Source organism: Notamacropus eugenii, chromosome 4, assembly GCF_028372415.1.
Source record: "Notamacropus eugenii isolate mMacEug1 chromosome 4, mMacEug1.pri_v2, whole genome shotgun sequence".
Lineage (NCBI taxonomy): Eukaryota > Metazoa > Chordata > Mammalia > Diprotodontia > Macropodidae > Notamacropus > Notamacropus eugenii.
In genome coordinates, this window is record NC_092875.1 from 3,522,728 (window position 1) to 3,549,025 (window position 26,298).

General features: G+C 39.8%; 1 protein-coding gene across 1 annotated transcript in view; it reads right to left on the minus strand.

Moving 5' to 3' along the window:
• Positions 1–5,504: 5,504 nt before the first annotated feature.
• LOC140502786 (uncharacterized) overlaps positions 5,505–26,298 on the minus strand; it is a 38,617-nt gene continuing 17,823 nt past the window's right edge. The window contains exon 6 of the mRNA XM_072606780.1: positions 5,505–22,632. Coding sequence (XP_072462881.1) covers positions 20,273–22,632 — 2,360 coding nt within the window. The 3' untranslated portion in view covers positions 5,505–20,272. The remainder of the gene's footprint in view (positions 22,633–26,298) is intronic.

Genomic DNA, 26,298 nt, shown 5'->3' on the forward strand with positions numbered 1-26,298 from the left:
GTCCGCGGGCTCTTAGAAGCGAGCCGGCCGGGTGCGAGCGTGCCTCCGTCCCGTCCGGATTTGGGACATCGCTCGTGCTGGTCACCTGTCCGAACACCCGGCGGCGCCCGGACAGAGGCCAGGAGCGCTGCGGAGAAGTGGAAGGACGTTTTAGCTCTTATTTAGGTTAGAGAAGGAGATTTCCACGCTTAAAAATCTGTGGACTTTTTGGGAGACTTTCTTTGGGAAAATGCTTGTTTCCGCACGGAGTCCTTTGTGAGTTTAATGCTCTGAGGGCTCCGAGTGTGGAGTGCCAAACGGGCCCATGGCATGAGTTTGTCCTTGCAACATCAGTGCAGAAAGGCGCTCAACGGAATTAACGTCATCCGACGAGCAAACAGTTTTGTTTGGGCGTCTGTGTTTTAAACCTCTTGTTTTCTGTTAGTAATTCCTTGGATTATGATTTTGGGAAACCGTTGTATAAGAAACAGATAAAGGCTGGTTGGTCACAGTTCACTCGTTACCTTGGGAAGTCTCGTTGTCCATGAGACCTTGCTGAACGGAGCTTTTGATGCAGGTGAGATCAGTGTGGGGAGCAAGAGGGAGCTGCTTGGAGAAAAGCGTGTATTTTATTAATTCCATCTTGAGAACGGAAACAGTTCCCTTACTGAGGCAATAAATCCCTCACTGAGTGCATCCACAGTAGATGATTTGCAGTTTACTTACAATGTATATCGTCTGACTGTGTCTGGTTGTGAAAATTATGAGTCGCCTTTGGATTATTACTTCAATACTGCCTAGGTATTGAAGTGATACAATTGAGCCAACTTAGCCAAACCAACAGTCCCCTGTTGAAAAGATATTTTTTTCTACCTTAGGAGTTTAAATGCAACAGTAGCCAATTGGTTGTTTTTTTTTTTAATGACTATATCTTGCTCTAAATTGTAAGCAGTGAAGTTTGCTGGTGAGAGGGAATCTTTTGGGACTGTAATTTGATTTGTTCTGATTTTTAAATTCAAGTGTAATTATTTGATTGTTGATTACCATTTGGGGGAAATGCCAAGAGCTGCTCGGAGATTGTCTTCTGGAAATCACTATTGGTAGATGAAAATGTTTGGTGAGATTGAGAAGACAGCCTTACGACTGTAATGGCAGGATTCTCTAAACTCAGTTTTCCCATTGTGCAGTTTCCTTTCTGAACAGGAAAGTTTGTCTTCTTGTTGATTCTGAATCTGGCTATGATGTCTTGTGAATAACGTAGAACTTTTTTTCCATGATTGACTATTCCCCAAAGGTATCTATGCCTTATACCTGATCTCTAACAGAGCTAGAGTTGTTTTCCTGGTGTGCTTGTGATAGGGCACTCTCTAATTTTAGTCTTAGACCGAAGGGAAGGGGCTTGACTTCATATTTCTGCCGCCATGTCCTTCATCCTCCTTTCATAGCATATTTCTCAGACCACAGCAGGAAAACGAAGGGTTTCATAAATGAATCTCATTGCTGCAATCAGCAAGGATCTCTGCGCTACTATAACGAGATAACAATATACAAGACAAAAATGTACAATACACTATGGCTTTGATTTTTATTGTTCTGAATTTCTGACCATTGCTTGTTTCCACTTCCTAGGCTAGGTGGCCAGTTCTTAGACTTGCCATCTTCTTGCTTACTGCTTTAATTAGTTACATATTCATGTAGGAGATTATGTCCATAAAGTAGCACATCTTTTCTGAATGATATAAATATATCCTCAAGATATATTTATATATCTTGATAAAATATATATAGATAAAATATACCCTCAAGAGAGGGACATTAAAAAGATATAAAATTTTTAGTTTTAATGGATTAGTAAACTGCAATTTGAGGAAAACTAGTAAGATTTGACTGATTATATATGAGATTGGCTTCCAGATGTTTCCACTGGGTATATAAGATATACTTAAAAGACTCTTGATAACTGCCATTGTTTTTAGTAACCTCATAAATTCTGCTGTTGTGCCAGTGAAAACAAGACCAATGGGCTAAGTAAAAATGATGGTCCTAAGAAATATATTTAAAATTTTGTCCTGGAGGTGATAGAGAAGATAGGGAGAGCAAATAGGAAAAGGTAGAACAAAGTGCTAGATCTCTTTCAGGTCCAATTGAATAGCCACAGATATTTAGCCATACAAATGCCTGACTATGTGGGCTATGCGTATGGTTTAGATTGTTTATGAGGTCTCAAGTTGGACTGAGTCTCTCACGTATAGAATTAGCCATGATTTTCTTTCTCTGACAAATAACATTAAAAGAGGACTTATTTTTTATGAAGTCAGATCTTCAAAAATTTTAAAGCCATTTCTGCTAATTAATAGAGATCATTATCAATATCAGTGTGCAGGGCTGAGGCAAAGACAGAAGGCAGATGGTATGTGAAAACTGAAACTCTCCACATTTCCAGAGATTTTATAAGCCTTTTACTCTTCCTCTAGTGCTGATGTTTATAAGATTGACTCCATGAGAATTCTACTGGCTTTTACCACATAATTATTTACTGGAAGGCCAATGTGATTAGGTTTTGTAAGACTTTACTGAATTGTGTTGTACGGTTGAATCCGACTCTTCATGACCCAATTTAGGGTTTTCTTGTCAAAGATACTGGAGTGATTTGCCATTTCCTTCTCCAGCCCATTTTATAGATGAGAAAAATGGGTTTAAAATAAACCAGCAAACAAAAACACGGTAGCCATTACAGGTTCTGTTGACAACTGACACTTAGTTAAAGAGACTGCGATATTTATTCAGGGATGCATGTCTCTAATTTTGAATGAATCAAGCTGGACAATTTATGGACAGTGGTCTGGGCCAGATGCCTTTGACACAGATTTTCCAAGAGAAAATGTTTTCTAGAAGCAGATGACTTCTTACAGTAGGTAGCTAAACCCAAGACAATGGAACAAGAAAGCTGTTATTGAAATAGACATGGAGATACATTTCTGCTCCCAGTCCTCTTCTGTCTTTCTGATTATAGTTATGTTTATTGTCCGTTGTTTACTACAGTGCCCTGACCATTATGAAAAATTACTTAGATGCTAGATTCGGAAGACTATTGGAAGTTTAAATTCAGAACCTCTGGTAATTTCTTATAGAATCATTGTTCATTATATCTCAGTCTGTGATTGGGAGCACCTTAGGTCTCACTAAGGTCCTACTCTTAAGGTCTGACCACCTCAGAATATGGATGAGTGTGAATAATTTTGCCAGATATTTCCTATTGTTTAAATCAATAGCTTTAGAATATGTGTAAGGTGTGATTGAATTTTAGAAATGATGACAACCCTCCAATCTTAAGAGGTTTTATTTAGACTATTCTCAATGTATTTTTTATTCCTTTCAAATTTATTATGGTCTATATAAATAACTGGCTTGTAGTACTGTGAATCTTTAGATGGCCTAGTAATTAAAAAAATAAATTTTAAAGCCAAAGGGAGAACAGTCCAAAGGGCATTTTGGGGACAACATACCTGACTCCAGCATGAGCTAATTTGCTATTGTTTCTTTTCTGTGTGGCACTGTACCAATGTCTCCTGTATCTCTCTTCCTCCAATCACTTAACGTTTACAAAAGAAAACTCTTAGGACTTTGAATAGTTCAACTCCTTCTCTTAATACTGATAAGGCTGTTCCATGGAGTTTAACAGATGTTAAATAAATAACCAATGGATGAAGAATATAATTTTCTTTCGTCTAGTGTAAACAATTATGCCACTGGTGTTTGCACCAGTTTGAGCATCTTTGCTTTTTTCCTATTTAAAATCTAACTAAACCAAAAAAACACAACCTTTTCCTGCCTGTGTAACCTACCTGATCTTTGCCAAACTCTCCAGGTCATGTAGCTATGAAACACACACACACGCACACACACACAAACACTCATGCACACACACACACACACAAACACACACAACGTTATCTATAGAATTGGGAGATGCCTATGTCCATCAGGTACAGAGGAGGTGCCTGCAGTGCAGTGCGCCTGTCTGTCTGTCTGTCTGTGTCCTGCTAGGCTGGCGTGTTCCTACAAGGACCAGCAAGGACCCAGAACATTCTTGCAACATCTTTCCATTCGAAGGGACTTCCTTGAGGGCACGTTCATGGATGTTTTTCAGTGATATCTTAGAGGACTCAACTGTAAAGAACAATCAGCAGCTACTTTGTTACATGGAAACTTCTCCCAATGGGATTGGAAGGTCATCTGAACTCAGTAATGAGAACAGCGCACAGACTTTGAATCAGAATCAAATTGAACCAATGGATGAAGGCAGTACTTATTGTAAATGGATATTAGTGGGGACCTATGTCTGTTGGCAGAGAATTCCCCAGTGTTTTTCTACTGAACCAGTGGAAGACTTTGTTATTGTTCAATCATGCCCAACTCTTCACGACCCTGTTTGGGGTTTCCTTCGCAGGAATACTGGAGTGGTTCACCATTTCCTTCTCCAGCTCATTTTACAGATGAGGCAATTGAGACAAACAGGGTGAAGTGACTTGTCCGGGATCACACAGTAAGTGTCTGAGGCCAGACTGGAGCTCAGGGAGGTGGAGCCTTCCTGACTTTAGGGCCAGCACTCTATCCACTGTACCACCTAGCAGCCCGGTGGAAGACATATCTCACCTTCATTTCCTAAGGGAGAGAGAAGAGAAACCTCCAGCAAAGTAATGATGTCAAACTGTAAGAGAAAAAGGCATGGGCTGAGAGAGAAGGGGCTGAGTCAGTCCCATGATGCTGCCGCTGTTCTGACCATAAGTGTGAGGCAGGGAATGTTACAGCCTTAAGACAAAGACAAAGCTGAGCTTTGCACAACCCGCATGGAACAGTTGCAGAGCTGCTTTATGCATCCCTGATGTTGAAAACAAAAACAAGTAATGCTGTCCTTTGTCATTGCAGGAACCAGACCCATTCACTCTGCTGGCAGAATTTTGGGGTGGCTTTCCTAACCCTTGTCTCTTTTAAGAGCTTCTTAAACTTGGTTCTGTCATTTGTTTTTAAAGAAACCCACTCATTTAAGTTATCATTCATTGCCATACTGTCTTGGGGGTTTAATGTGTCTGGGAAGGGACAGAATGATGGACTATAGAACAAATATGAGACAGAAGTCGATTTTATACTGTTTATGTGTGTGTGTGTGTGTGTGTGTGTGTGTGTGTGTGTGTATTCACCAGAGAAAGAGAAATAGATTCTCTTTCTAATTGCTGAGACATTATGACTTGGAGGCCAGAAAAAACAAAAGTGATTTGATTGATTCCCATTTTTATAACTGACTAAAAGCTGAGAAGAAGTGAATCCAGAATATTTATTTACGAGGGCTGACTCTGCCCTGTTCTCTCGGGGCCAGACCTCCTACATTTCCCCCTCAGAGTTTTCAGGCACCCAAAAAGGGTTATGAGAGTCTCTGTGCCATTGACTGAAATCCCCACTGGATGTATTCCCTTCATCTGCTGGGAGGCCAGTGACTAGCATTTAGCCATTTAACATCACTTAAGTTTTAGCAAAGGGTTATTTACTTCCAAGATCAAAGACAAACATACAAACATTTTCCCCAGCACCATGGGGACACAACTCCCCGTCCCTATGCCACCTTAGTCTCTAGGTAGGTGGAGGTGTTGGACTCTAAACAGCTCAATTCCTCTGTAGCACTGATCCCTAGAAGTTCATGTCCATGTGTGGCATGATGGCCAGAGGCTATGTCTCAGTTACCACCAAGCTAGGTTTCCAAAGGTCACTCTCAGAAGTTGCTTCTTGTTCTTTAGGTCATCTGTGCTGTACTGGCTATGAAACCCAGCCTCTGGAATGATGGGACTCCGAGGGAGGCTCTGCCCTCTTCATACCTGTCCAGAGAATGGAGCTCTTCCAAGAGAGGAGGAGGTTGATCCTGACAAGACTTGAATGACTCAAGCTAATCAAAAAGCCCCCTCTCCATCATGGGGGTTAGCTGATTATAACCCATCACAGAATATCTCTGATCATGACCCACTGTCCAAGGCCCTTCCCTTCTACATCATCACAATGCTCCTAGAAGAGATACTCTGTTCCCCTCAATATTTTCCATGTGAAGATACTATCTGAGGGGCTCCAGGCCCATGCCAGACCCCCACTGTCCTCAGATATATATGGCTGCCATCTTTATGGAGCTTGTCCAGATGGACAGGTGATACCTCAGGCGTTTTTTCCCATTCCTCCTGCAGGTTCAAAGGATCAGAGTGGAGAGCATCTTGAATTAGAGAAAGTCACAGTCCTGATAAAAGCTAGGACCAAGCAGGGCTGCCTCCTATAAAAGTGGGGGCCAGTCAAGGAGGAGGGACTGGGTCTCCAGTTCACTGACCTAGGCTTTCTACCCTATGCAATTAGAAGAATACCAGTCAGCCAACAAGCATTTATTAAGCACCTTCTAATTATCAGGCACAGGGCTAAGTGCTGGGGATACAAAGAAAGGCAAAAGTCCCTGCTCTCAAGGAGCTCACAGTTTAATGGGGAGAAAACATGCATACAACTATGTACATACAAGCTATAGATGGGATAAGGTGGATATAATCAACAGAAGGAAGGCACTAAGATTAAGGAAGTCTGGTAAAGGCTTCTTGAACAAAGTAAGACTAGCTGGACCTAAAGGAAGTCAGGGAATCCAGGAAGCAGAGATGAGGAGTGTTCATGGACATGGAAGACAGCCAAAGAAAGTATCTGGAGTGAAAGGACTGTCTTGTGCAAGTAAAAACTGTCACTAGATAGCAAAGTATGAGGGAGTGAGGAGCAGGACTGAAGAAGCTTGGGAAGGGTAGAAACAGCTAGGTTATAAAGGGTTTTGAACACCAAACAGGATTTTATATTTGAACCTCTGGGTCACAGGGATCTATTAGTCTACCACATGGGGCTGGGAGTGGGGTGGGGATGTTGCTAGTGTCAGATCTACACCTTAGGAAGATCATTCTGACAGCTAAGTGGAGGATGGATTTGAGTAGGGGCAGACTTGAGGCAGGTAGATCCACCAACTGGCTATTGCAATAGTCCAAGTATGAAGGGCTGAGGGCTTCCAGAGTGGTGGCAGTGTCATGGAAAAAGAAGGAGGAGATAGGTTACAAACAGAATCTACAGGACTTGGCAACAGATTGGATATGGGGAGTGGGAGAGAGAAAAGTTAAGGATTACCCCTAGATTGTGAGCCTGGAAGACTGGGAGGATGGTAGTGCCCTTCATAGTTATAGGGAAATCAGGATGATGGAAGGGCTTGAGAGGAGAGTGAGTTTACAGTTTTGGAAAAGTTTTTAAGACATCCAGCAGATACATGGTTTGAGATATCCCGATTGTAGGTGGAGATGTGAGACTGGAGGTGAGGAGAGAGGTTAGGGCTAGAAAAGTGAATCTGAGAATCATCAGCAGAGATAAAATTCAATCCCTATTAGCTAATGAGATCATCAAGTTAAATATAAGATAGAAGAGGGCCCAGGACAGAGCTTTGGGGAAGACCTGTTTTTAGTAGGCAGAACCTGGCGGAGGATCCAGACTGAGGAGAATTAAAACAGGGAGGAAAACCAGGAGTCCGTAGTGACACAAAAGACTAGAGAAAGAAGTATCAAGGAGGAGGGTGATCAACTGTGTCCAAGGCTGTAGAGGGACCAAGAAAAATGAGTATTGAGAAAAGAGCATTGGACAATTATGAGATCGCTGGCAACTTTGGAGAGGAGCTTCAGCTGGGTGATGAGCTCAAAAGCCAGACTGCAAAGAGCTGAGTGAGACCTTGATCTCCAAGAAGAATCTACTGAACGTAAGGCTTTCAGGAAAGTGGAGGCTGTGTGTTAAAGAGATTGGTTTGCATCCTGACGTTAAAGCATAATGGAAAGAACACTTCTAGCAATCAATCTATGAAATACCAGTCAACACACACTTGGCACAGCAAAATAACAGAGCGTCCAAATAAAGACCTGTACAATGTTTTACATCGGGCTTACAACTCCAAGGAGGAAGAGAATCCAGAGAAGTTCTCAGAACACATTGCAAACAATTGAAACATTTACAGAAGTACTTTTGGAACAAATATAATGTTGAAAAACATTTCTTTTTGATTTATCAAATGTAATCCAAAGTATTTTCTCTCCAGGTGGAGTTATTGAAAACTAAGGCCCAAGAGAGGAACTGTATGGGTGATAACCATGTGAATTCAACCAAGAATGTTTTTAAGTGTAATTTTTCAATTAATAAGCATTTATTTTATCCCCTTTCACCTCTCCACTGTGTAGTTAAAAAATAAAACTCATAAAAATATTCATAATCAAGCAAAGTAAATTTCCACATTGGTCATATCCAGAAATGCACATTTCCTTCTGCATCGAGTCTTCTGGGTTCCAATAGCATGCTTCATCTTTAGGCTCTGGAATCATGGTTGGTTACTTCATTAGTCATCTATTTCAAGTCTTTTGAAGTTGTTTTTCTTTATAATGTTTTTATATAAATTACTCCTCCGGTTCTGCTCACTCTACTCTGCATCATTTCATACAAGTCTTCCCACTTGTCTCTCAAATTATGAACTTTATCATTTCTTAAAGCACAATAGTATCTCATTACATTAATATGCCGTGGGGTGTCAATTATTCCTCAATACATGGTCCCTCCATTTCCATCCAGCTTTTTGCTACTATGAAAAGGGCTTCAATAAATATTTTTTATATATGAGTCCTTTTTCTCATTCTTTGATCCTTTTGGCGTTTAGGCCTATAAGTGTCATTACTGGGTCAAAGGGTATGCATAATTTAATGACTTTTTGGGCACAGTTGCAAATTGTTCTCCAGAATGTCTGGATTAATTCACACCACCACTTGTAGTGTATTAAGTGTAATTTTTCCTGTACCCTCTCCAACATTTGTCATTTTGCTCTTTTGTCATCTTTGCCTATCTGATGGCTGTGGGGTAAACTTCTATTCAGTTATTAGTGATTTCAGGCATTTTTTCATATGGTTGTTGATAGCTTTGATTTCTTCCTTTAAAAATTTCCTGTTCATATTCTTTTACTATTTTTCTGTTGGAGAATGGATTTTGTTTTGGTATATGTGAATTGGTTATTCGTAATATTAGGCATGAGACCTTTATTAGAGAAAATTGAAAAGATTTTCCCCCAGTTGTTTGTTTCACTTCTACTTTTAACTATACTGGTTTTATCCATAATTTTATATAATCAAAACTGTTCATTTTATCTTCTATCACCCTCTCTATCCCTTTTTTGATCAAGAATTCTTCCCCTATTGATCCAACCATTCTGGAAAATAATTTGGAAGTATGCCCAATGGCCTATAAAACTATATATACCCTTTGATTCAGAATTTGCCACCATTTGATCTGTATCCCAACAGATCATAAGGGGAAAGGACCTACATGAACAAAAATATTTATAGCAGCTTTTTGTGGTGGCAAAGAATTGGAAATTGAGGGAATGTCTATTAATTGGGGAATGGCTAAAGAAGTTGGTATATGAATGTAATGGAATCCTCTTGTGTTATAAGAAATGATGAGCAGGCAGATTTCGGACAAACCTGGATTTACATGAACTGATGCTGAGTGAAGTGAGCAAAACCAGAACACTGTACACAATAACAGGAACACTGTGCAGTGAACAACTTCGATAAACTTAGCTCTTCTCAGTGATACAGTGATGTACGACAATTCCAAAGGACTCATGATGGAAAATGCTATCCACATCTAGAGAAAGAGCTGTGGATTCTGAATGTACATTCTGTTTCTTCTTTCTTACGGTGTTTCCCTTTTGTTCTGATTCTTCTTTCACAATATGACTTATATGGAAATATGTTCAATATGATTGTACATGTATCAGATTGCTTGCTGTCTTGGAGCAGGGAAGGGAAAAAATTTGGAACTCAAAATCTTATAAAAATGAATGTTGAAAACTATCTTCACATGTAATTGGAAAAAATAAAATACTATTAAGTGGGAAATAAGAATCCTTCACCTATCCATACATCTGAAAGTTTACTTTCTTCCTTATTCCTCCAACTGTTTATGATATTACCTTTTATGTTTAAGTCATTTATCCATGTGGAGTTTATCCTGGTACGTGGGAGGTTTTGGTCTTTACCTGATTTCTTCCAGACTGCTTTCTAGTTTCCCCAGCAGTTTCTGTCACATTGTGAACCCCTACCCTGGCAGCTGGTGTGTAGGGATTGGATACCATGCTACTGTTTGCTTCTGTTTGTACACCTAATGTGTTAAACTGATTCAATGACGACTATATTGTACTATAGTTTGAAATCTGGTACTCCCAAGTACCCTTCTTTCCCATTTTTTTCATGGTTTCTCTTGAAATTCCTAGCCTTTTATTCCTTCCGCTGAATTTCATTATATTTTTCTAGCATTATGAAATTAATTCTTTGGTTGTGTGGTATATTGCTGAATAGGTAAATTAATTTAGGTAGCATTGTCATCATTATATTGGCAAACCTGCCAAAGAAAAAATAATTTCTCCAGTTGTTTAGGCTCATCTTAATTTTTGTAAACAAGATTTTGTGGTTGCATACATATAGTTTCTGGGTGTGTCTGGGTAGATTCAAAAATATTTCATTTTCTATTTCTTTTTGTTGGGAAATATGAGAATGCTACTGATTTATGTGGACTTATTTTATATCCTGCGACTGTGCTAGTAACAATTATTTCAATTAATTTTTATTACTTAAAATTCACTAGGCCATCATATCATATGCAGAAAGTGATACCTGCTTCTTCTTTGAGTATGCATATCTTTCAATTTCTTTTTTCTTGTCATATTTAGCATTTTTATCACTGTGTCAAACAGAAGTGGTAATAATGGACATGTTTTTTTCTTTTCCCTTCAAATTTATTTTAATTTATGGAATAAAACTAGCACTTCCATAACATGGCATGGAAAGACAATGGGCATTCTTGCATTATTTGTGATCTTATGGGAAGGGCCTTTAACTTTTCTCCAGTAGATATAACATTTGTTCTTGGACATCATACTAAGGACAAGTTCATTTATTTTTCATGCTTCCTAGTTTTTAAAAAAGAAATTGATGTCAGATTTTGACATTTTTAGCCTCTATTCATATAATCATATGACTTATTTTTGTTAGTATGGACTATTATGTTTAGTATTCCTTATATCAAACCAACTCTGTATTCTCAGTACAAATCCAACCTAGCAGCCCCTAACAACATGTAATCTTTTTAATATGTTATGGTATACTATTTGTAAATTTTTTTTTGTTACTTTCATTGGTAATATAGGTCTGTAGTTTTCTTACTCTGTTCTGTCTCCCTGGCTTACATATCAAGACCACATCTGTATTACAGAAAGAATTTGGAAGGGTTCCTTCTTTTCCTATTTCATAAATTGCTTATGTAACATTGGAGTTAAATGTTCTCTAAATGTCTGATAGGATTAATTTGTAAATCCTGGTTCTGTAATTTTTTTCCTTTGAGAGTTCATTTGTGGCCTATTCAATTTCTTTGCATGTCACTGAATTACTTAAAAATATAATTGTCATTTTCTATTTTTGTATGCATTTATCCATTTCAACTAAGTTATCAGATATTGGGTAGAACAGTTTCTGATACTTGTAGTTTCCTTTATTTCTAAAGAACAATGTTGTCAAAGTATCTTCATGTAACTTGCTGAGTCATGCAGACTGATTCTGGGCACTAGAGTGCCATCAAAGGTCAAATCAATAAGCACTTATTGGGTGCCAGGTGCCATGTTAAGTGCCATGGGGATACAAAGAAAGGCAAAACTGAACCTGCCCTCAAGAAGCTCATAAACGAATGGGGAAGGCAATATCCAAAGCACTCTATATAAGCAAGCCATATACAAGATAACCTGGAAGTCTAAGGCACTAGCATTACAGAAGACTGGAAAAAGTTTATTGCAAAAAACTCAACTGATGAAAACCACATGAATTCGGTCAACAATATATTAACAAGGAAGTATTAAATGGGTAAGCTACGAGGCTCTGGGCAAGTCATTTGGCTTCTATCACCTCAGGTGCCTCATCTACAAAAAGGGAATGATTATAACACTTACCTCCCACGACTGTCATGAAGATCACATGAGAAAACAGAACTTTGCAAAACTTAGAATGCCATACAAATGTTATCTCTTATTATTAGTTATTTCATGGCCACAAAGGGTTTATGATACTGATTCAAGATTATGACGCTGCCTCTAGAAATTATAGAAAAGCTATCCTTACAGAGCCTGGATTTACTGATCAATGCAGATCGTGGGATAAAATGGTAGAGATTATGCATCATATCATTACAGGTTAACAGCTAATTAGGTAACACATAACTACTAATAATAGTTAACATCATATAATGCTTACTATGTGCCAGACACCATGCAAAGCACTTACAATTATCTCATTTGATCTTTACAACAATCCTGGGAAGTAGGTGCTATTATTATGCCCATTTTACACATGGGGAAACTGAGGCAGAGGTTAAGTGACTTGCCCAGGGTCACACAGCTACTAAATGTCTGACTGCATTTGACCTCGAGTCTTCCTTTCTCTAAGCTTCATGCTCTATTCAGATACTCTTGGAACAAATACAAACCTTCACATATCCTTGAGAATTTCACAAATGATCTAGAATGGAAACATTGCTTCAGACTTACCTGTTACCCTTAATTACCCAGACGTAACTTAAATCACAAAAAATCTAAAAAAAATGTTTTTAACAGTTGTCTGCATGTAAGGATGCTTTGATGTGACCAGCCCGACTCCTACCTGATCTACTGAGTTAGGGCCCCACAGCATGTCTACAATACTGCTTCAGAGTCAGACCCTGAAAATTGGGGTGTGACTTTTCCAGTGAAACAGCTCATGATCTCCAACAGATAATATTCTCACCATGACTGTTGGCTGATTATCTGTTGGTCAGCCAGACTTAATTAGATGTTAGAAATGGAAACATGTACAACATCCAAGTGTGCAAAACATTCTTTCAAAAGTCTGTGACACACTCTCCCACAATTATATACTGAGTCCAAGGGAAAGTGGACTCAATTTTTGAGTTTGTGGACCAAAGCATTATCTTACACCTCCTGAAATTCTTCTTGCAGGCGTCCTCATGATGCTTCGAATCAGTATGTAAGATCATGTCTAAAGGGCTTTCTATAAAGCTGTGTTTACTCCGTCCTCTGCTCCTGAAGCAGATGCTACAAGGATGGTGACTGGAAGATGGGAGGCCCTTCTAGTCAAGGGTGGAGGGGAGCATAAGCTCCTACCCCCAAATGACTCCTCCTTAGAGTTAACTGAAATGCTCTCTCCTCTGCTTGCTCAAATGTCGCAGGCCTGAATTAGCTCCACATTTTGTAGAGTCCACAAGAGTATGACCAAATTCCCTCCTGTCCATTTTCTTAGTTTATCCTTGGATAAAATTCAAAAATTCTTAAGTCTTGGATTTATTGAATAGAGGTTGCTTCAGCTTTGTCAGACCTCTGATTTGATTCAGTAACAAGGTGTTCTCACCTAGTAGCATTTTATCACTTACATTATCTATGTACATGTTTATCCCTTCCCTTCTCCCCCATTTCACACCAAATTCCTATGACCTATTTATATTTGGGCCTTTCCAGATCAAAAGTGAAGCCAAGAAGCCCTGCATTCTCTTATCGATTATCATCATCCTTTCCATTCCAAGCACCAGTCCCAGCACTTCTCGGATCCAATTTCTCCCAGTAACAACAGTTTGTGTCCTTAACAATCTCAACACTTTCTGTTTTAGCACTTCTGAGAATATTCAAATTGTCCAGTTTTGCCTTCATCCTTTTATCTACCCTTGCTTGTACCTTCTATCTGAACTATCATTAGTTCAGATAGCCATACCCAGCACTGAGCTTGGGGACTGACAATACATATTGAGGAATGGGAGCAAGGAAGGGGTGGAGCTATAGGGATACACCTTTTCCACTAGAAATAGGTGGTAATAGATTACAATTCCCAGAAAAAGAAGTGGGGGGTGGGGGGAGAGGAACCAGTGGGGGTGGGCAGATAAGATAGCTGGAATGAAAGGTGAAGCATGGTTGGGGCTACTTAGAAATAGTAGGTAGGCCCTGTGAGTTTGCGCTCACCACTTTATTAATCAGGACAGTGGAGGCCCCAAGGTGGGAAATCTACAGACTTCTTTTAAAATTTCGAGTGCTTTGATGGACTCCATTCAACATCAAACAACTCCTCCTTGAGTTCCCTTTGCATCTTCTCATATTTACATTCATTTGAATTGTGCCCTTTTCATCTCTCCCTGGCTGACTTCCCTTAGAATTGCAGAACATGGGATGGAACCATGACGTGTGCAGCTCTCTAAGGGGTCTGAAGATCTGTGTCCTTGTAGAGTCCTGAAGTTGCTCTTCCTCCATGTCTAATTTGTCCTTGGCTTCCAATGCTATTACTACTACCAACCTCTGCTGCTCCAACACGCCAAATCTTCCCAACTTTCAAAAATCATAGTTTCTCTCTATTTGGGGAGGAAGAATCTGAGAGTCCTTCTGTCCCAAGAAATGCCTTAGCTCTAACTGATTTTCCACTAGTCCCTAGTCTGGTCAGCTTTTGGAATTCTCAATTCCTCACCAGCTTGATATTTTATTCAAGCCCCACAGTACATGACACATTGTCCTCAATCCACCACAAGACATTTCCTGTGAGACTTCCTATCTGTTTTCATTCAGTTCTGTATGTATCTTACTTTTGTAACTCAAAACTCAGACATACTCTCACCTGATGAATGTATCAGGGAGCAGAACATCTTGTTAGTTGCATCAATTGAGGTTGAGAGGTGTGGGACATCCATCTTATAAGTGTACACCTAATTACACAACCCCTTGACCTCATCTATTTCCTCCTTCATTCCAGTGTCTGAATGGACCCCAATCAGGTCAGCTTAGGGAGACAGATGTCTGTGGATGATGGGGTCTGGCCAGGAGCACGAGGCAGTAAAGCAGGAATTACCCAGTGCCCATAGATGGAAAGAGATGCCAAGGGATCTGTGAACTAATGCTGAGTGCTGAACAAGTGCCAACTGAAAGCTCTGTTGTCCACCACCCAGTTCCTGGCCACAGATCCAAGGCAGAGAAGAGTGGTGATAGAGTGGGCCCACAGATTCAAGGCAGAGAGGAATGGTGATATGAGTGGGCCCGTGCTGTGTACTGAACAAGGAACAAATTACAGAAAAGTAGCCATGTGGCTCTGATCCCAAGAGCATTTCTAGCCCATAGAGCATCTAAGCCTACAACAGAAGAACCAGGGCAGGAGTACCAGAGCAAAAGGGAGAGAGCAGTTCAGTCCTTCTGAACCTGCAGAGTCTCTGAGAGGACTAACAGTGACTGAGTTCAGAAGCAGTCTACTGAAATTCTCACCAAACCCAAACCTGGGTCAGAAACTTGTAGCGCTCAGATCAGGAGGGCAGGAAACAGACCTCTACCTGGATCACAACACTTTCTAAAAGCTTGAAGACCCCCATACAGAGTTGGGAAAGCAGCAGCAGGGTTCAGAGGTTAGAAGTTCAGGGTACCACCTCCACCAGAAGTGAGCAGAGCACCACACTTCTCTAAAGTACAAAATCAAGAAATAGCCTGGAATCTAAGAATCCCCACCATAATGGTGACACAGCAGCTCAAATGGCCAAAAGCTGCCTTTTTTCCTTTCAGTTTACTGGCTAGATTTATGGCTCAAAGGGTAAACCTCAAGCCCAATTCACTCTGGAGCTCATAGATTGGACAACAGGACCCCGGCCTCCTAGCACAGAGTGAATGTAAATCCTAAATAGTAACTGTTTCTTTTACCCAGGAACCCCAAGGGTCTTCCCCTCCCAGTTTGATTTTTTTTTTAATTAAAGGGGCCGTCCCTTGAGTAACTTCTTCAAGAGGCCTATTGAATGAATGGGTATATCTCACTCAACGTGAGAATCTGATAAGACCCTAGCCTAAAATGGCCAGGGTCTCCCATTGCATCCTGGGCCATCTCCAGTCATCCTGATAAATATCTGGCCACTGGTGCCAGATGGCTCTGGAGGAGAAAGTGAGGCTGGTGACCTTGCACAGCCCTCCTTCACTCAAATCAAAGTCAGTTGCAAGTCATGTCATCATATTGATGCCATGTCCTCTTAGAGAACAAAGAACAAACACAGAAATCTGTTCTTACCTTCTCAGTAGGTGGTGGAGGGAAAAAAGAGAGAATTTGGTACTGAAAATAAAATTTAAAAAACCAAGGTGCTTCTTTAAAGAAACTCTTCCTTATTTATGCCTTCCCATCTTGTACTTGTCAACGTCATTTTACAAAAACCCAAGTGTAGAACCTTATATTCATCACCATTAAATTTTGTCTTATTTTACTTGGTGCTTCATAATCTTTTGACTCCTGACTGTCATCTGATATGTTAGCTTTCCTCTCAGACATGTGACATCTTCACATTTGACATAGAAGCCTTTCTTAATACCCATTAATACTGACTTCCTTCTATTGATATTCTCCAACTCAGACTGAGTGTATCTTGTTGCTTGCATGTTTTCTCCCCCATTAGACTCTGAGATCCTTGCTAGCAGGGAAAGCTTTTGGCCTTTCTTTTTATTCCCAATCCTTCCTACATTGACTAGTACATGACAAGCCTTTAACTGTGAACTGACTTTCCTCTTATTCTAAGAGAGGTGTCAAGTAGAGTGTCACCAGAAGCAGATTAAAATGAAATTGGGAAATATTAATAAAATAAAAACATAATAGAACATAGATAATATTACCATGTAGTATTCTAAGTCAATATGAGGACCACAGATATCCTTACGTCAGTGCCCTCCCCCTTTTTGACTTTGACAGCACAAACTCCAAGTAGCCACAAAGTTCTCATCACATCCATTCAGGCAACCAGTGCCTTTCTGTTAGAATTAGATTCTGATCAGTACTTCCCCTCACCAGTTTCCCCACCTATTGCTCTTGAGTCGTTTTTCAGTCTTGTCCAACTCTTCGTGACCCCATTTGGGTTTTTCTCAGCAAAGATACTGGAGTGGTTTGCCATTTCCTTCTCCACCTATTATAAGATGAAATTATTATTAAGGTAAATTGTAAAATTATATAATTTACTCTGCTTTGACAGAGAGTTCCAGTACATGTCTGGATAACTTCAGTTCCCCATCAGTTTCTTCTTTCTGTCCAGATGTTGACTTCAATGATGCACTGGCCTTGGTTTGTCAATGTTCTTCACCCAAATGCTCTCCACTCTGCTTCTTTCTTCTGGTTCCTGAACTTCCTTGTATATACATCTTCTTAACATAGAGTCAGAAAGCCAACCATTTTATCTGTTTCTTTCAAGTAAAGGATCCAGTGCAAAGCCACATTCCAGTCACAGGTTTCATTTCATCAATTTCCAATGACAGCTGAGGTCAAATGTCCATTCTTTTGTTAAGAACTCTAATTCATTTTGTTTGCCTCACTCCACCTAATCCTGTTCTTTATCCTCATCATGACCTTCCATCATTCCACTCTTTCACTGATCATCTAATTTTCCCATCTTCACAGTCTTGACACTGGAATTCAATTCTAGAGTTCTCTGTAAACCTTTTGCCCTCTTGTTTAATCACTATTGGTTATTTGCCAAATGGAAGTGAAATTTACTGTGTGACTTCACTCTTAGTCATGTCCTGCTGAATACTGGAGGAAGTCACACAAGTATATTGACTAGGTCAGTACATTGAGAACCTTGGATATATGTGAAAATGAGGAGGGATGTGTGTGTATGTGGGGGGACGTGTGAGAAGGGTAAATGGGGAGTCCACAAAGGGAAAGGTGAGAAGTCATATTTCAATACTTCAATCAATCTGTGCAATTCAGTAGATATTTACCAAGTATTTCTTTTGAGCCAGAAACTAGGCTAGGTACTGGTAATGTAAAGACAGAATTCAAAGCCCTTAAGGAACGTATATTCTATACAACATTTATATACATAAATAAATGAAGATTCTAGAAGATATATAATTCAGGAAAAGCTTCCTTTGGATCAGTGATTCTTAATGTAGGGGCTACCATATGTAGATTTCAAGGGGTCCATAAATTTTGATGGGGCAAATACATCTTATTTCAATATAATTAGTTTCCTTGGTGATCTTATATGTTTTATTTTATGCATTTAAAAAACATATTCTAAGAAGGATTCCATAAGCTTCAAGACTTTTAAACTGATCAATTTCACCAAAAAGGTTAAGGGGCAACCTATGAAACAGCTAGAAAAAAGGAAAGAAGAGTAAATTCAAGGCATGGGGGTGAGACACAGGCAGAGGAAATAAGGTCAAATTCAGCACACTACAAGTAGATCAACTTGACTCTGAAGTGCATGAAGAGATTAGGTTTTAGATGACAAGTGTGGAGTCCATCCTTTGTCTTTGAGGTAACAGCAAACATTGAAGGTTTTGAAGTAAGAGAGTGACATGACTGGTTCTGTTCTTTACAAAGTTAACTTTAACAGCTGTGGGGAGGGGAAGACAGAAAACGAACTGAGAGGCTGCTGTAACAGACCAGGAAAAGGAATGAGGTCACGTACTAGGCCAGTAGTGTGAACGTGGAGAGGGTGTGGACGTGACAGGTGATGCAGAGGTAAGATCCACAAGACACAGCAACTGAGATTTGGAGTGAGGAAGAGACACTGAATAAGATTCCAAGGCTGTTACCCTGGCTAAGTGGAAAGGTGGTATTTAATGGACTGAGGGAAGTGACAGAGCCAGCTCAAAAAAATCAACTGATTAAAGATAACGGATGACCACTGGAGTAGGAAGGAGGGGACTGGATAAAGGCACAAAAAGAGAAATGATCTTTTTAAAGGAGTTAGACTAACAACTCTGGTGACTGGAAAGATGAGAATTCTCAGAATATTTTACAAGTAGCATTTAGAGTGTGAACAGCTGCCTTATTGCTTCAATTTTCTCAAATTAAGTGTTCACGTAATATTTCATTACAAATGAATGGTGGGAGGGAAATGGGAATAGGAAGGGGAAAATGTTTGGTTTGGCCACTGAGTGAAAGCAGACATAAATTTTCTTCACTTAAAATGTCAAGTCTCTAATTTTCAATAAAGGACCATAATTCTGAAAGAAGTCCTTCTATTTGTTATATACATAACGCTTCTCTCGGATAGCATTATCTGATTTTTCAGGGAGCTCCATGCCCTGAAGAGCTTCCCACATTCACTGTATACTGCTTTTTCTTTTAATAATTGTGGTGTAGTATCTGCCATTTTATACTGACAGAGTCCCAAAAGGGCTACTGGCTACTTTTTAACTGAGGACAATGTTGAGGGTTTGGGAGACCCTAGCACTATTGCTCGTGAGCCCCCACTGATTTACTTCCCTGACTACTGATTAACAGATGATATAAATTAGCTAGCCATATTTAATTAGCTTTTAGAAAGGGTTATTTATGAAAGTAGTATTATAAGAACAGTTGGTATAAAATACTCCCCCAAACTGAGGACACACCTTCCCACAAAAGCAGAGTTCAGGGGAAGGTGGGCTTAAGCTTAAAAAGCACACGTGGCAAAAGCAGTAACTTATAGCTCCTGTTTGCTAAAAATCCTTTTCTACCCTTTAAGGTATCCTGATGAAGTCCCCCTTAGGCTCCTTGGAGAGAACTGAAAATGTTTTTCTTCAGTATGTCTAGTTTAGTCTTGTCTCCTGATGCACATGCTGCTATCAGTCACTACTGTTCCAGGGATCATTAGGGCACTGGTGAAAAATCACAAATCTTCTCACCTTTTGGAAGTTCATGACACCTTTTTCTAGTTAATGGGGAGGAGAAAAGGTAATAGAGGTTGTCCTCTCCTACTCTGAAGTCATTCTAAGGGTCTTAGCCAAAGCAGCTTCCCTCAATAAGATGCTCTAAAACTAAAAATTCAGACTCAGGATTGGTTTGCTCTTTTATCCAAGACCCACAGGTCATGACTGAATTTTCTTAGCCAATCCCAAAAAACTTCCCATTTAATAAATATCATGTCATTTCACCCAATGAATTTCATTCCTTCCAAGATGATTAAGGACTTTTGGCCACTAGTTTAATGCCACATTGGTTCAATAGAGAAGTTTTCAACTAATGAAAGTATCAGGGCTGGAGAATTTTATATTGTTAAATGTTTTAAGCAAGGTAAGGTAGAGTAGGGGGACTGACTGATTCAACTGACACCCCTATGCTATGATACAGCATAAATAGTTGTTGAGTAAGTAAATAAAATTTCCAAATTTACTTTGGAAATACACCTTTCCTCAATCATTATATCCATAAAGTTTCTCACCAGCATGAATTCTCTGATGTTGAGTAAGCTGTGCTCTCAAGCGGAAGGACTTCGCACAATCACTGCATTCATAAGGTTTCTCACCAGTATGAATTGTCTGATGTTTAGACAGGGCTATCCTCTGGCTAAAAGCTTTCCCACATTCATTACATTCATAAGGTTTTTCACCAGTATGAACTGTCTGATGTTGTGTAAGTGCTACCCGCCTACTGAAGGCCTTCCCACATTCACTACATTTATATGGTTTCTCTCCAGTATGGATTCTCTGATGTTGAGTAAGTCCTGCCTTCTGGCGAAATGTCTTTCCACACTCATTACATTCATAAGGTTTCTCACCAGTATGAATTGTCTGATGCTGAGTCAGCTCTGCTCTCAAGCGAAAGGCCTTCCCACATTCATTACATCCATAAGGTTTTTCGCCGGTATGAATTGTCTGATGTTGAGTAAGTCCTATCCTCTGGCGGAAGGCTTTCCCACATCTATTACATTCATAGGGTTTCTCTCCAGTGTGAATTGTCTGATGTTGTGTTAGTCCTGTCTTCTGACGGAAGGCCTTCCCACATTCATTACATTCAAATGGTTTCTCTCCAGTATGAATATTCTTGTGTGCAGTAAGCAGTGCTCTCAATCGAAAGAATTTCCCACATTCGTTACATTCATAAGGTTTCTCACCAGTATGAATATTCTTATGTGTAGTAAGTAATGCTCTCAGTCGGAAAGCTTTCCCACATTCGTTACATTCATAAGGTTTCTCACCAGTATGAATATTCTTATGAGCAGTAAGCAATGCACTCAGGCGGAAGGCTTTACCACATTCACCACATTTATAAGGTTTCTCACCAGTATGAACTGTCTGATGTCGACTCAGTCCTATCTTCTGACTGAATGCCTTCCCACATTCATTACATTCATAAGGCTTCTCACCTGTATGAATTGTCTGATGTCGAGTAAGTCCCATTCTTTGGCGGAAGGCCTTTCCACATTCATTACATTCATATGGTTTCTCTCCAGTATGAATTGTATAATGTCGATTAAGTTCCTTCTTCTGGCCAAAGGCCTTTCCACATTCATTACATTCATAAGGCTTCTCTCCATTATGAATTGGATAATGTGAAATAAATTGTTTTCTCTCACTGAAGGCCTGTCCACATTCATTATATTGATAAGGTTTCTTTTCAGCATGACTTTTTTGATGATAAGTAAGTTCTGTCAAGTACCTGAAAGTCTTGCCACATTCATGACATTTATAACATGCCTCACTACCATGAATTTTCTGATGTTGATAAAGCCCTATTCTGCGACTGAAAGTTTTCTCACATTGATTACATTCATAAGGTTTCTCTCCAGTATGAGTTCTATAATGTTGTTTAAGATTTTGGCTTTGAATGAAAGCCTTCCCACATTCCTCACATTTAAAAGGTTTTTCACCAGTATGAATTGTTTGATGTTGACTGAGTTTCCCTCTCAGGCGGAAAGCCTTCCCACACTGATTACATTCATAAGGTTTCTCACCACTATGTATTCTCTGATGTTGAATAAGTCCTATCCTCTGGGTGAAGGCCTTTCCACATTCATTACATTCAAAAGGTTTCTCTCCAGTGTGAATTCTATAATGTTGTTTAAGATTTTGGCTCTGAATGAAGGCTTTTCCACACTCATCACATTTAAAAGGTCTTTCACCAGTATGAATTTTCTGATGTTGCTTCAGCTGTGCTTTCAGGCGGAAAGCCTTCCCACACACATTGCATTCATAAGGTTTTTCACCAGTATGAATTGTCTGATGTTGAGAAAGCTCTGATCTGTATCTGAAGGCCTTCTCACATTCACTACATGTGTAAGATTTCTCTCCAATATGCACTGCCTGATATTGAGTAAGTTCTGATCTGTTCCTAAAGGTCTTCCAATAGTCATTATATTCACAAAGTTTCTCTTCACCTTCGTTAAACTTACAAAATATCTTATTTGGACATACTGTATTACGTATTCTTAAGTCTGAACTTACTCTGAAGCTCTTTCCTTGTGTGTAACAATTACTGGGACCCTTTCCCACTTTTGGCTGTGGAAAACCTACTGGTCCTAGGTTGAAATTTCTGCAATAGTTATATTCATGCCACCTCAATTTATTAGAATGCTTCTTTGGGGAAATTTTCACTTGCTGAGAATGTTTCACCTCATTGCTCTGCTTCCTCTTCAAACTGCCAACACAATCCCAAGTTTCTTGTAACTTTAAGAAACAAGAACCATCTTTTGTGAGTTTTTCCTGAGATGGTTCTTCCTCTGAAATATCCAGCTCCTGAACTGACTCTGTGGTTTCATGATTTGTCTCCCAATCTGAAAGAAAATTTGAAAATGTAAATATGGCTGCTGCCCCTATTGTATGCAAGTTCTGCTATCTTTGTTCTCTATCAAGAACCATCATTCTCTGCAACTATTTTCTGCCAGTGCTATATAGCTTTCCTAGCACTTTCTGTCAAATTAAAAGAGTCCTTTTCCATATGTTTGTGTTCTTTGACTCCAACACTAAACTGCTGTACTCATTTCCTTTGCAGCCTAGTTTATACAGTTTATGGCTTCTTCTAATTTGTAGATAGTTCAACAATTACTGCTTAATCGTATAATTTTGAGTTCTTTTAATACATAATGGAAACTGGAATAAAGGATCTCCTATTATAATAGCAACCTTGTGCTGGCATCTAGTAGGTCTTTATATATTTGGAGCCAACTTCCACCCTTCTAAGCCATAGTGACTTGGGCCTATGACTTCTGGTCCCCCTTTGGTCTAGCAGTGCCTCTGAGGAACCATAGACCTTGCCCTAAGTGGAATCATGCTAACAGTCCCTCAAATATGGATACAAAGACTTGGCTGGCTCCAAATGATCAGGGGAATGAGGCAGAGGCTTTGAGGGATATACTTAATTTGATTAAGGAAGAAAAACCCTCACTGTTCTAATGCCAGATGTCCTTATACAATTTTATTAACACCTTCATTGTCTGACCATCAATCATCTTCTTTTACAAACCATCCAAAAGCTATTTCCAAAGCTTCTTACAGGGAACAGTATCATTACTTTTTGCTCTTGATAGGATACATGTGGTGCCTTTACTCATCATCCCCAATGCATCTATTTGTGGAGAAAGTTCTCTTTGCCTTCCCAGACCTGTATGATGGTCTTGGGATGGGGGGAGGATGAAGAGGATTCATTAGTTAAAGTACAATGTGAACTTCCACCCAAAAAACAATAACTAAATGACCCCAAAGAACATAGATTATAAGAAGTGGGGGGTCCTGGAGAAGCATAAAGCCATGTAATGGTAATTTAAGATCTTTTCCATTCATTAATAGGCCCATGTGACCTGCTTAAGTCACATGTGATGGGAGAAGCTTGCTGAACAGGTGGAAAAGGAAGGGTGGAGAAGAACTGGGAGGAAGCTGGTGACAGAAGTTAGGAAGGAGGGAGGAGAGGACACAAGCAAGCAGGTACAGCTAGGCTCATGAGTGTTTCTTTGTTTGTGGGAAGGAGCTAGTAGGGAGAGAGGCGGGAGGCTTGGGAATGGCTTTGTCCCCTGCAGTGCTAATGTGTATTGACTTCTTGGTTGCTATGATGGACTTGGCTTTCTGGTGTTGGAGTTTGGCTTTCTAGTGTGTGAATAAATGTTTTTCTTCTGCCTTCTATATGGAGAGTCTGTTATATTTTGCAATTCAGTACTATGCCAGAATATTCATAGTATGAATCACCTTGGTGCTGTGAATATTGCCTTGGCAATACACTTGGCATCATGAACAGGATCACAGGGTATAACATCTCTATTTGGCAGCAGAAAGGATTTACAGGAAGACATTAATATTCCAGGAGGGGAGGATTTATGGTATTCCTCCCTAGCAAGGAAGTGAATTAAAACACTATACACTGTGAAAACTGGGAACCAAGGTTATAGGAGGAGGAACCTAAAGATCTGGAAAGGTGTTTGCAAGGAATACCAATAAAACGAGGGAAAGAGCTGGCAGAGGTGGGGAGAGACTAGATTTTATGAAAAGGTTACTGAAAAATGTGTAAAAGTAAGAAAGCTAGAGAGTTAGGTAGGTTTGCATGGGAATTTTCAGTGTTTGGGTTCTCCTTTAAAAAAACAACCTGGGAAGGGTGGAGCCAAGATGGCACAGTAGAAAGATTCTGTAGAAGCTCCCCCACATAGCCCAAAATACATGTAAAAAATGACTCTAAACAAATTCTAGAGCAGCAGAAGCCACAAAACAACAGAGGGAAAGAGATTTCCAGTCTAAGACAGCCTGGAAGGCCAACAGGAAAGGTCTATTGCACCAGTGTGGAGTGGAGCGCAGCCCAGCGTGGGCCACACAGCATGGCAGGGACAGGACCCAGAACAGGCTTCAGGGAGCCACCGGCAGCAGCAGTTCCCAGACTGTTCAACCCACACATGCCAGAGACAGCTTGAAAGGTCAGTGAGAAAGCTCTTTCACCCAGGAGAAGGGAATGTGGTCTGGACCGCCAGCAGCAGCTTCTGCAGAAGCAGCTTCCATTTTTGGAGCCCTCTGCCTAAAGCCCTAGGGGGAATTGAGCAGCTGATATGAATCTCATCCCTGAGCCCAGCCCTGGGGTGAGGAGGAGCGTTGGTATGGTTATGGAGCTGGAGGAGGTTATGGAGAGGGAATTCTACTCTCAGATTCTGGGCAGAAAAGTTTTTGGCTGCTCCCAGACCAATGGTCAGGCCAGGAGAGGAGTAAACTCCTCTCCCTTGATAATGCCACCTTGGAGAAACTGAGAACTTACAGGTCCCCAGAGTATACCCTCCTCTTGACAAAGGACTCAAAAGTCAAGTAACTGGATGGGAAAATGCCCAAAAAAGGGGAAAAAAATAAGACTATACTTTCTTGGTGAACAGGTATTTTCTTCCATCCTTTTGGATGAGGAAGAACAATGCATACCATCAGAGGAAAGCAAGGCTTCTGCATCCAAAACCTCCAAAATAAATATGCAATGGTCTCAGGTCATGGAAGAGCTCAAAATGGATTTTGAAAATCAAGAAAGAGAGGTGGAGGAAAAATTGGTAAAAGAAATGAGAGCAAAGCAAGAAAATCATGAAAAGTGAGTCAACACCTTGCTAAAGGAGACCAAAAAAAAAATGCTGAAGAAAATAACACTTTTAAAAATAGACCAACTCAACTGGCAAAAGAGGTCCAAAAAGCCAATGAGAAGAAGCATGCTTTCAAAAGCAGAATTAGCCAAATGGAAAAGGAGGTCCAAAAGCTCACTGAAGAAAATAGTTCTTTAAAAATTAGAATGGAGCAAATGGAAGCTAATGACTTTATGAGAAACCAAGAAATTACAGAACAAAACCAAAAGAATGAAAAAATAGAAGATAATGTAAAATATCACTGGAAAAACAACTGACCTGGAAAACAGATCCAGGAGAGACAATTTAACAATTATGGGACCACCTGAAAGCCATGATGAAAAAAAGAGCCTAGATATCATCTTTCATGAAATTATCAAGGAAAGCTGCCCTGATATTCTAGAATCAGAGGGCAAAATAAATATTGAAACAATCCACCGATCACCTCCTGAAAGAGATCTGAAAAGATAAACTCCTAGGAATACTGTAGTCAAATTCCAGAGTTCTCAGGTTAAGGAGAAAATATTGCAAGCAGCTAGAAAGAAACAATTCAAGTATTGTGGAAATCAGGATAACACAAGATCTGGCAGCTTCTACATTAAGGGACTGAAGGGCTTGGAATATGATATTCCAGAGGTCAAAGGAACTAGGATTAAAATCAAGAATCACCTACCCAGCAAAACTGAGTATAATACTTCGGGGGAAAAATTGGTCTTTCAATGAAATAGAGGACTTTCAAGCATTCTTGATGAAACAACCAGAATTGAATAGAAAATCTGACTTTCAAACACAAGAATCAAGAGAAGTATGCAAAGGTAAACAGGAAAGAGAAATTATAAGGGACTTTCTAAAGTTGAACTGTTTACATTC